Source organism: Arvicanthis niloticus, chromosome 4 (genome assembly GCF_011762505.2).
Source record: "Arvicanthis niloticus isolate mArvNil1 chromosome 4, mArvNil1.pat.X, whole genome shotgun sequence".
Classification (NCBI taxonomy): domain Eukaryota; kingdom Metazoa; phylum Chordata; class Mammalia; order Rodentia; family Muridae; genus Arvicanthis; species Arvicanthis niloticus.
The window spans coordinates 6,098,741-6,111,240 of NC_047661.1; the positions used below are offsets into that span (position 1 = coordinate 6,098,741).

The following is a 12,500-nucleotide window of genomic DNA, read 5'->3' on the forward strand; positions in this document are numbered from 1 at the left end:
AGGCAGAGAAAATACAAGCCTATTCAATTGTCAACTGAGACATTTGAGAAAGATGCTTAATAAAATCCTAATAAAATTCTCAGCAGTTTGATCAAGGGGCCAGAGATGGGTCCAACAGTTAATGGGACAGGCTCTTCTTCCAGAGGAACCGGGCTGGTTCCCAACCTCCTCACGGCAGCCTACCCATAAGGTAACTCCATTTTCAGGGAGTTCCTCATTCTCTCCTGGCTCTCAGGTACCTGGCATGGATGTAGATAAACATGTAAGGAAAATACACATGCACATAAAAAATTAAGTCAGTTATCTGTATAAGAATATTCAAATTATCTGGATAAAAAATGTCATATGTTAATACAGATAGCATATATAGTGCATCTTTTAAAAAACTGCCTCATGAGATTAAAAAAAAAAAAAAACCCTCAACAGGGTCACAATAAGCTTATTTTTGTATTATTGACAACAAAGGGCCTTCAACAAGGCCATCGAGATGGCTCAACAGGGAGAGCACTTGCCTCCTGAGCCTGACGACCTGAGATTATCCTTAGGACCCCAGAGGAAGGAGACAAATGACTGCTGAGGGCAATCATCGGACCTCTGCACGTGTACCCCAGCACACCCAGCTCACCCCTCATCGGACCTCTGCACGTGTACCCCAGCACACCCAGCTCACCCCTCATCGGACCTCTGCATGTGTACCCCAGCTCACCCAGCTCACCCCTCATCGGACCTCTGCACGTGTACCCCAGCACACCCAGCTCACCCCTCATCGGACCTCTGCACGTGTACCCCAGCACACCCAGCTCACCCCTCATCGGACCTCTGCATGTGTACCCCAGCTCACCCAGCTCACCCCTCATCGGACCTCTGCATGTGTACCCCAGCACACCCAGCTCACCCCTCATCGGACCTCTGCATGTGTACCCCAGCACACCCAGCTCACCCGTGCCTGAGTGCACACACACACACAATTTTAAAATTTAGAAAAAACCAAACAGGTTCAAATGAACACAATACTGAATATTGAACACAAAGTATAAAAAACCATACTGGCAAGGTGTGAGATGTTTCTGCCAACCCCGTCATATTGGACTTACTTAACATTAGTGGTTTTTATTATGCCACCAAAATGGCCTGCTTAATAGTATTAAACTATTTTTAAGCTATTTTCTGTTGTTCTTTTTATTCATTATCCTTCATGACAGCTCTGAAGCCATACATATGCGGGCCCAGAGCCGTATCACCCTTGTTTTATTGACTTTGCAGATGTTGCGGTCTGGGTGCATCTTGTTATGCAGTGTCACTTTCTGTGTAATCTTTCAGGTCCACACCTGAAACCTTGATCAGAAAAGCTAAGTCCAACTACTAAGTCACTGTGTGTGAAGTGAGTTTTATAGTACTCAACAAAAGAGATCTCTTTCATAAAAATAAACAGCCAGTGAAATACGAGCGACAACTACATTGTAACAGGCTTACGAATTTGGATTTTCAGTGTCTGTGTGTCTGGCTCACATTTATGTGTGTGTCCCATGTGCAGATATCTGTGAGCTGCCATGTGGGAGGTGGGAACTGAGCCCAGGTCTTCTCCAAGGACAGCAAATGCTCTGAACTGCTGAGCTCTTTTCTCCGGCTGCACTTAAAAAGGACACACTTAAAAAGGACACACTTAAAAAGGACACACTTAAAAAGGACACACTTAGTTTAACGAAACTGGAAGCCATGGAGCAGCCGAATAATAACATCATGTTTAGCTTAATTAGTAACTTTCTTTCTATAGGCAATACATTGGTTTAAATCCAACTTACCTGCTTTCCAATGGCAAGTGTGAGAACAAACCAGATTCTCTCAACAAGCCCACTGCAGATCTCCAGTGGTGATTCTCCAGGACTGAGGTATTCTATAAAAAGGATTTCTTTGTTACCTAACAGTAATTTCTGGGCATGAAGAACTATTTGTCAGTAATATTAACTTGGTTAAAGTATTAACATTCATTGGAAATTTACTTTGACTACTTTCATTTCTTCAAAACATTAAACACTGTAGAATACAGAATATTAAAGTATTATTAATTTATTTGTGCACGTGTTTATTTGTGGGTGGGTGAGTGCATTTGTGGTGTGAGCAGCGTGCACCCATGCATGTGTGTAGAGGCCAAAGGGCAACCTTAAATCCGTTCCTCAGGAGTCATCCACATTTTTTGAGTGGGTCTCTCACTGGCTGGGGCCTCATGGATTAGGCGAGGCAGGTCAGCGAGTGAACTCAAGGGGTCCTCCTGTCTCTCTCTTTAGCTGGGATTTTAAGCACATACTAAAAAAATAAACAGCAACAACAAAAACCAAATTAATTCCCAATGAAACTGGACTAACCTTGTATAAAGTTGCCAAATAATGGTTGGTTTTAATAAGAAACGGCTGATTAACACCTGGGTGATCCAGGTCATGGGTGGCAGCTGCAATTAAGCTCAGCAGTATATCCCAAGGAGTTACAGAACTGGCAAGCTGAAGCAGAACAGAAGCAGAGTCAGTCACGCACATCCCTGAAATACATTCTCCACCACTAGGAGCTAGTGGTGGCAGCGGGGACGGTGGGGACAGTGGCTTTCCCGCTCTGCCTGTTGAGTTTTCAGCAGGACAGCTCCTAGTGTCATTAAGGGCCTGCCTGGCGGTGGCTCACTGAGACAGTGCAGGCTGTGTTATGATGCATGGTGCTGCTGTCTGAGGGACAGGGCTTACCTGATAGGGAAGGCTTCACTTTCACCACACTAAAAACATCCAAGGTAAGAAACACTCCTTCTCAGACACAAGGACTCTAAACTGACAAACGGGGTTGAGTGTTTTCATGTGACCAATGGCTGGCCACATTCAGGACCGTTTTCACAATGCATTCATGCCAGAAAAGGAATTTCACTCATAGCAGCAATGTAACTTTACTCTTGGTGTCACCAAACTTAAACAAGAAAATAACCATTGTCAAAGTGTATTAGCTGACTGTAGTTTTCAGCACTAAGAGCAGCCACCTTCAGTCTATCCCCAGTTCTCATGAGGCACCGCTTCTGGAAAACGGGTGCTCATTCTGTAACGCCCAACTCCAGGGTCTCACATTTTCCCATCTCCGTGTTCTGCCCCTTAGCCCTGGCTCCGGCCAGGGCCTCATTGGCGTCCACGGCCTGGACCAGTCTTTCCGGAGCTGCACTCATCGGTACGTCTTTATTTAGGTTTACTTTAAGATAATCCTTTTATAGCCCTGTAAAATAACCTGACAATGAAAGCTGATGGACATAAATCATTGATAATGCTAACATATGGAGGAGATGAGAGCACAACAAAAATGTCAACAAGATAATGAACAAACTCAGGTCCTAATCTGGCTTTCTATGCTCAGTGACAAGTCACTGGATGTTTCCATCTAGGAAGCTACAAAGTGTCTTTAACATTGTTATTTATTTTGAGGGGACAGGACACGGGCCATGACAAGGGTTTGAAGGCCAGAGGAAGACTTGCAGAAGTTGCTTTCCTCTCGCTGTCTGAAGGCTGGTTTGTGACTCAGCACTTTCACCCACTAAGCATCCCGACAGCCCTATATTCTTTTAAGGTAGAGAATATATACGGCTTCTCTTTATATTATGCAAATTAGGATATGAAGGAGCTTAATAAAAAGTAAAGAAAATGAATTGTTCTTCAGAATATGCAAAATGTTTTTAAAAATCAGACCTTTTGACTATATATTGAGTATACTATTTTTTATTAATTCTTTGAGAATGCCAGGCCTGTATACAGGGATCAGCACCCAACTATTCCCTTATCTCCTCCCAGGTCCATCTCTCGTTTCTCTACAAACTTCATGTTCTCTTAAAAGACAATAATCCACCAAAGTGCAATCTGTGCTGTTCGTATATACTCATGGGTGTGCAGCCCTCCACAGCACTATATCCAAACTACCAGGCCCCAGACGCTTAAAGAAGCTGATCTTTCCTGCTGAAGAGCCATCAACTGTGAAGAGCTCTGCTGTTAGGGACAGCTGTCTCTCCTGACTTCATGCTACGATACTCAGTCGATCTTGTGTAGGTTCTGTGGAGGAAAACATGGCTGCCATGGGTCTAGCAGGCCCTTTCTGACCTCTGGCTCTGATAGTCTCTCTGCCCCCCCTTTCTCAATGGTCTGTGGGTCTTGTACAGAACGGATATGATATAAATGTCCTATTTATTATATTCCTACTGTTAGCATTCTGTCTAACACCCCCGCTCCGCTCCCACATTTACGTAGCAACAGCCAGGCATACTTCTCCCCACAGTTACCTGGCAACACCCAGGTAGGCCTGGCTCACTATAAAAGGGGCTGCTTGCCCCCTCCTCTCCTCTTTTGTACTCTGGTTCTCTCTTGATCTTTTGATCCCTCTGTCCCCTCACCCCTTCCCCTGCCCTTCCCCCTCTCTCCACGTGCTCATGGCCGGCCTCTACTCCTCTACTTCTCTACTCTCTCCCTCTCTCTGCCTCTACTACCCCCTTAACTCCCCTTCCCATGCCCGAATAAGCTCGATTCTATACTATACCGCTCATGTGGCTGGTCCTTCAGGAGAAACAGATGCCTCAGCATGGGAAGACGGAGACATCCCCTTCCCCATACCTCACCACACACACCCACAGAACATATTCTAAATCTCTTTTATCTTTTTATAAACACATCATTGGTACTGTGACTCGGATGTAGAAATCTGCAGGTTTGCATCCCACCTCAGCTACCACAAGATATCCACGCTTGCTAGAACAGGTAAGCCCCCATACCCCACTGGTCAGAGTAACTGTCCACATGGTCCCAGGGAAGATTTCTTGAGCTTGGAGCTAACCCTGTGCTGCCCTGACCCTTGTTCTAGGACTCATTCCCTTGGGTGAGACTTTCCTCTCTCCCTTTGAGACAGTTTCTTTCTCTCGGCTGAGATGCTCTCTCAGGGAGCACTGGCCCACGTGTCTCACCCAGGGCTCAGATGCCTGCTATCTACCCATAGCGTAGGCTTCTCCCCCTTCTCGTCCCTCATCTGCTGGCCCATAGCAAGTTCCAACCCGACCCACCATGTGCACTGTGCAGCTACAGCCACTGAACCTGCACCAGGGGCCTGGAATACAGCAGGTCTGTGGGGAGCGACCTGTGGGCCACTTCCTATTATCAGATCACAAAAACCCTCGAACGCACATTTCAGTGCCCCGTCCAGACCTTGGGTGACTTCCCTTCTCAAAGCAGTTCATATATTCCTCAAGCTCTTACAGCCGGTCTAAATTCCTGGTACTGAGTTGAACTGCTTTCTGGCAATTTCCCAGAGATTGCTGCCATAGTTCCTAGCTATTCACATGATGACCTGAATTTCTAGCTTGGCTGTACAGTGACCAGTTACGGAACTCTTCTTGGGACACCGGTATGGATAGTTCAGTAACATCCCCATCACCCAATGAAAGCTAAATTGTCTTTGATTTTAACAGATCTTCACACATATTGTCTGATAAACGGAAAAGGGTTTCCCAAGTGCTTACCTATCCACACTCCCACCCCTGTCTTGTTCCCATGGCCTGTGTGCTCAGTTTGTGTCACAGGCCTGAACCTGCCTAGACAAACTCATTTTCTGTCACCATGATCTTATGCCGCTGCTGCCAGCTTTCTTATTCTGGTCCCAGCCAAACGTTTCTTTGCTAGTACAAAAATGTGCTTTTCTCTACCTACACAACCTGCCAAAGTTACTTAAGACTCTTCCTATCCTGTCTTAATAGATTTTTACTACTGTTACTAAATTCTATTCAGTTACAACCAATTCAGATAGCTCTCAATCTTGTCAGAAGTTTGCTAATTAAATTTATGACAGACGGAATTCCCAAAGCCTTTAACAGTTGACCCAAGATGGTCTCAGAAGATGTGGACACACCTGGAAGATACTGCCTGGATTGTGATGTGATCACTGAAGAACACAGTGGACAAAACCAGATACCTGAGTCAAATGACTTGGCTAAACCAAGGTAAGTCATTTCTCATGCCACGTGTATCCATTCCACAGAGAAAAAGCCCTGCATCTTCTGTGCTTGAAAGCCAAACTGACTCAGCCCAAGAGACCATGGAGACCATGGGAACTGTTGGCTAGTAGACTCTGTCATTTTTTTTAAAAATAATATATAACTAGTAGATTGTTGTTTACTCTTTCTCAGACTTCTGACTACATTGACAGCTATGCTTTCACAGATGTAATCTGTTACCTCATTGTCCAAACTCAGTTTCCATTGGTGAAATGCTTTATATTTCCTCTTCTTGCTATGCCACTGTCCTGAATTATCTGAGTTCCTATAAAGTTGCCCAACTCTAATAAAACATCCCACTATACGGTCCAGCAAAGGTTCATCTTAAAGACTGTTGTTAACTCATGCTGTTATGAGCTACAGGAAACCCATTCAGATCTGCCTCTTACAGACCAAATAAACTCCATCCAGATAAGTACACTGCCTAAAGTTCCCACTGACTACCTATTCCAGAGGGTGGGATTCCTCTGGGTTTCAAATGTACATCTTAAGAAAAAAAAATTTTTTTTTTCTCTAATGTACTTAATCTTATTCCCTACATCTTGTCAAGTCCAGGTGCATCTGGAACAGCTCCAGAGAAGCAACCTCCAAATGCTCCGTCTCCTGTCAGACTCAGACGTTTCTACTGGACCTGTCCCTTCTGACCTATCCTCAGATGGCTCCACAGACCCTGGATAGCAGGAAGCAGCCAACTCTTCTAAGACTGGACAAAAATCCCCCATACCCATTCTTCTAGGTTCCTTAGAGACACGTCGCCCCAATGCCAGCAGAAAGTAGCCAGATATCATGATGACCCTATTCCTGCTTCGCCATCAGTGATCACCTCTTTCTATTTTTTCTTTTTTAAATTAAACCAAAACGTGGGAATGTTACCATTCTGTCTAAACTCCACCCCACAGTTACCTGGCAATAGCCAGGTAGGCCTGGCCCACTATAAAAGGGGCTGCTTGCCCCCTCCTCTCTCTCTTGCTTTCTTGATCCCTCTGTCTCCTCGACCCTTCCTGCTTCCCTTCCTCCTCTCTTCATGTGCTCATGGCTGGCCTCTACTTCTCTATGTCTCTTCTGTCCCTGCCTCTCTCTGTCTCTCTTACCCTCTTAACTCCCTTCCCCATGCCCTGAATAAACTCTATTCTATACTATAGCATTGTGTGATTGGTCCCTCAGGAGGAAGGGATGCCTTGGCATGGGCCCACTGAGACATCCCCTTCCCCCATACCTCACCACACACACCCACAGAACATATTATGTATCTCTTTATCTTTTTATAAACACATCACCTATGACAAGAATATAATGCTAAATACTAATATAATGCTAAACAAGTACCTTCTGAAAAGAAAATTAGTATGTGATTAATATGTGCAAAATTAATACATAACTACATATAACTTTGCAACCTCAGGTCAAAAAATGAAACACAAAAAGATACAAGTGGATTTTTAAAAATCCTGTGGGGTGCTTGAAGATAGCCCAGTGGGTAAGAGTGCTTGTCTCAAGCCTGACAACTGAGTTTAATCCCTAGAAATCTGCAGAAGGAAACACCAGTTCCTAAACGGTATCCTTTCACCTCTGTACTCCAACTGTGGCATGTTCACCCCCCACCCCGCCACATGCACAATAATAGTCATGATGTCTGTGGAGAAAATATAAAAGCAAATCACAGACTTAAAGCAGAAAACTGATTAAAAATATATTTCTTCTTAAAACTTTTAGAAGAACTTTGCAACAAGTATAAGCAATTCAATGATATTAAGACTGTTTAGTGTGTGTACAAAACACGCACACATTCATGAGTGTGAATGTGGTGTGTACTTACTATGGCTGTGGAAGTCTGAGGACAGCTTCAAGGGTTGGTCTCACTCACCTAACTTCATTTGAAACACAGTCTCTATTGCTTTCCTCGGAGCACATGCCAGGACAGCTGCCCTGTCAGGCTCCAGGGACTTTCCTGCCTGCCATCTCAGAAGGAGTGCTGGGACTACAGACACTTAGGACACAGATGTTGGATATCCAACTCTTACATAGTTCTAGGGATTCAAACCACATCCTCATACTTGTGTGGTAAGCACTTTCACACACTGAACTATCCAGATCTCCTACTTTTCATCTCTTAATGGATCTGTGCTAAAATGCTAACCACAAGCCACCTGGAGAGGAAGGTCTATTTCATCTTACATGTCCAGGTTACAATACACCATCAATGGAAGCCAAAGCAGGAACTTGGGGGAGGAGGTTGAAGCAGAAACCATGGAGGGATGCCGTTAATGGTTTGCTCAGTTTTCTAACACAGCTCAGGCCTACTTGCCACCTATCCTGAACTAGATCCTCCTATATCAATTAATAATTAAGAAAATGCCTCACAGAGAAATCTGATTTGGACAGTTGAGGGTCCCTCATCCCAGGTGATTCTAGGTTTGTGTCAAGTTGACAGCTAAAGCTACGGATGACTCCAGCCCTTCACACAACTTTAGAGTGTTTGCACGGAGCCACTGACCTTCCTATCCTTTTGATTCAGTCTGCCAAGTCCTTGAAGGCATGAACTACACCACCCCTGGCTAGAATGGAGTTTTAGAAAAACAAACATTGTTACTAAAGAGCTATTGATTGTAGTCATGTCTGAGCTCCTGAATACAAGGCTTTTAAAGTATAAGAAAGTCGGATTTCACTTGTATCTATCTATAAAACTATCTGCAAGGTCCTTTTCACTAAAAGAGAAAACTATAAGAGGTGGCGCCCCTCCAGTGGAACTCTGCTGTCCTGTTGCTTTCTGCCGTTAGGCTGATTTTCTTCTGGTTATCACAAGGGACAACATCATTATAAATGTAAGACTTTAGTACCCTCTCCAGCGGTCTGACATTCTTATTCATTTTCTATGTTCAGTAACAATATGTCCACACCTAAAATTTCAGGTCAAAACTCCTCCCTCCCTCCCTCCCTCCCTCCCTCCCTCCCTCCCTCCCTCCTCCCCTCCCTCCCTCCCTCCTCCCCTCCCTCCCTTCTTCCAAAACCAGCATGTTGCTTAGGACATCAATAAATGTACACCAGTAAGAAAAACAACTTGGCCATTACCAGTTTCTGACAGGCTAGGGAGACAGGAAGGCACTATTTACTTAGTCTGACTTCAAACTCCTGGTAATCCTACTGTCTCAGCTTCTCAAATGCTGGGATTTATAGGCATGAACCTCCACGCCTGCCTAAAGTGAGGCTCTTATATGAACGTCCAGGGACAAGAAGAACAGTATTAAGAGCTCTGCTTTGAAGAGGGCTTGCACGCCTCAGGGACAGGAGGAAGTACAGCCTTTTCTGTCCTATGGCCTCAGGCTCTGCACCAGCACACTCAGCAACCTCACATGGGGACACTTGAAACAAAGTTGCATCTGTAGGAACACAGAACCCAAACCTTTGAGAGCTCTGAGTCTGGTTCTCTAGCTCTTCCACTTACAGTCATATCTGGAAAAGTCAATCTGGTTCGATCCCACTCTCATGAAAGAAGCTCCTGACTCTGAGCTGAGGTACTAACTTATGGAAGTGTGTGGCCACAGAAACTGTCTTGTGACTTTCCACCACCCACCTTAGGTTCCTTTAAGTAACAGTGCATGGCCTGAGTGACGTCCGCAGCATGGACTGCATTGTGGTAAGGATTTTGACTGTGGTAATCTTCTTGAATCATAACTGCATTAAAGAAAAAAAAAAAAAGACTCGAATTTTAGTATACACGAAGGACATCCAAGTATAGAAAGTGTAATCATTAGTGATCCACATATATTTTCCATGTGGTTACCTACTCAAATTGTTCACACTCTAAATGTCTCTTCTATTCAACCAATCACTAGGTATTTCAGTATCACCCCACAGCAGAGACCATTCGAAAAAGAACGCGACTGTAAAGCCAGCTGATACATGGTGTCTGTCACTGACAAAAATGTCGCCATGTCTTGTATAGATACAAACACCTTTTTTAAGCTCTGATCTTGAACAGTTTGTTATAGCTGACTGACAGTTACACAAGTTCTTGTACAGTCTTGTTAAATATATTAGAATCACTTACCTAAAAATCGACGGAGTTTCACCATATCTAAATGGAAGTACTCAATCAATCCATGAAGACTAAATAAATGAAAGGTTAAGCTTACTAGACTATTTCCTAGAAAAGAAAAAGGAGAGGCTACGTTAGTAAGACATGCAAGGCCAGGCTACTGTCCCTAGATGGAGACTCCAACCATGGACTTGGAAGTAGTATCCCAGCCCACTTTTCTCTGCCAATGTCTGCAGCTCCTTACTTTGATAGTTTTACACTTTAAGTGTTAATGTCTCCCTTCCATACTAAGGAAAACAATGTTTTAGCTTTCCACAAAGAACTGAAAGATAGAATTTAAAGGATTTTCAGGTTAAACTTTTTAAGACAACAGACTCAGTAGTAGAATATGGGAAAACTGACCTACAGTGAACAAGCCAATCTACCTTTACAAGCACTTCATAGAAATGAATAGAAATCATAGCAAAAATCTTTGGCTACAACCTTCTAAAAATTGTGTTTATTTTTACTGGAACAGAACTAGGAGAGGGCAGTCACCTCTTCAAGGTCCCCAAGACTGAAGCTCTGAGTTAAACCTCTCCTCTGTACTTGAGCAGAGAACCTGAGAGCCAGTGGAGGACAGGCAGAACACAGATCTCCCCACTGTCAGCTGTGCCATGCAACAAAACTGTTCTGTCAATGACAGGCTGCTTTCACGTTGTAAAGCACCTGTTTTAAGACTCTCATTCTTCACAACAATTTTAACATGCTTCTTCCCCGTTTTCCTCATGTCCCACAGGGAATGAGAGACCCCCAAGCCTTTAGTTTCCTTTTCCTTAAACACTAATTTATCCATATTTCCTCAAAGACAGATCCCCATCCATCGGATACATTTTACCTAGCAACCCATAGCAACCCATGTTTTCTTGTCTCTTTTTCCTAGGATGCCCCAATAACCACGAGCATTCAGACACACTGCACATTCACTCCCGATGGCCTCCATCCCACACACAGGCTGCCGTGCTCATCCTTGCCGTCTGAATCCATCTTCATTATGCTTATTTCCCATCCCTGACAGAAACTCTCCAGGTTATAGATACCTCATTATATGTCTCAAATTTTGTAAACTCAATATAGGATAAATATGCTATATTAACAGTTACATTGACTATTTTAGAGGGGTTTAATCTCATAAGTTACTACATCACAGATAACAGTAATGCACATGTGATTCTACTTCTGAACTCTATGATTCTTGATAAAATATGAAAAAGAAACAACTATTCTCACACTAAGAATTTATAGTATTTAAAAGGGTTAATAAAGAATTAACTAACAACTCATCAAACCACTGTCAACAGACCCTATAGATGAATACAGGTAACCACTTGCAGAACATCATGGAGGCTGAGGCAGGCCACAAAGAGGATTTTTAAATATAATATTGTTTATTATTGTGTGTTGAAATAAACATGCAGGATGGGAGCACACGTGCCATGGTGTGTGTGTGTGTGTGTGTGTATGAAAGTCAAAGGACAACCTTGGGGAATCAGTATTAAATTCAGGTCATCAGGCTTTTGCAGCAAATGTCTTTGTTTGCTGAACTCTCTTGCTAGACCATAAGGATTCTTTTACAGACACACACGTGTATATATATGTAGGCATGCATGCCATGGTTCACAAGTTGGAAGTTGGAGGACAACTTGTAGAAGTCATTGCTTTCTAGCACGTCATGTGTGCTGGCTTGGTTGCAAAGGCATCTTGCCAGTACCAAAATTCTTTTAACAGGTGACCTGGCATATCATCTCTACATGGAAAGTAATAAATATATCCTTAAATTGGTTGTCAGTGAGGCAGGCATGGTGGCACAGAGCCTTAATCTCAGCATCTGGTAGGGAGAGGCAGGAAGAATTCTGTGAGTTTGAGGCCAGCCTAGCCTACACAGTGAATTCCAGGATCAGGGCTATGAGAAAAACATTCTCTCAAGGTCTCAGAAAAAGAAGCAGGAGGAAGAAGAGAAAGAAGAGAAGGAAGAGGAGGAGGATAAAGAAGAGGGGGAGGATGAGGATGAGGAAGAGGAAAAGAAACAATAATAATATTTAGAGTAAAACTGCCACAATAAAACAAACAAACAAAAAATAAACCTACAGAGCAACTAAGATGTAGTGGCCCTTACTAGTTTTTAGAATTGACTCTATGAGCGCTGAAATGGCAACACAGGCTGGCCACTCTCCTCTCAGTGAACCAGAGGCTGTCAGGAGCAACAGGCAAACCACTTGCTCACACCCCTGTAAGAGGAATGTCAGCAACTGCTTTCCTCCTGATGAGGTTTACCTGTTCTGGGGCAAACCACTGAGGTCTGCCCCTCCTGCCTATCTTCTCCCCTATACCACCAAGAGAGTACCAGAGTAAGAAACATGAAACACCACTGAGTCA

General features: G+C 43.7%; 1 protein-coding gene across 5 annotated transcripts in view; it reads right to left on the minus strand.

The window, feature by feature from the left end:
• Pde7a (phosphodiesterase 7A) overlaps positions 1-12,500 on the minus strand; it is a 92,116-nt gene that overhangs the window by 5,480 nt on the left and 74,136 nt on the right. For 4 of the 5 annotated variants that reach the window (XM_076932167.1, XM_076932165.1, XM_034501149.2 and 1 more), the window contains exons 6-9: positions 10,098-10,193; positions 9,621-9,721; positions 2,364-2,495; positions 1,803-1,894 (exon numbers count right to left, since the gene is read on the minus strand). In XM_076932167.1, coding sequence (XP_076788282.1) covers positions 1,803-1,894; positions 2,364-2,495; positions 9,621-9,721; positions 10,098-10,193 — 421 coding nt within the window. The remainder of the gene's footprint in view (positions 1-1,802; positions 1,895-2,363; positions 2,496-9,620; positions 9,722-10,097; positions 10,194-12,500) is intronic. The other variant, XM_076932168.1, reaches the window with a different exon arrangement.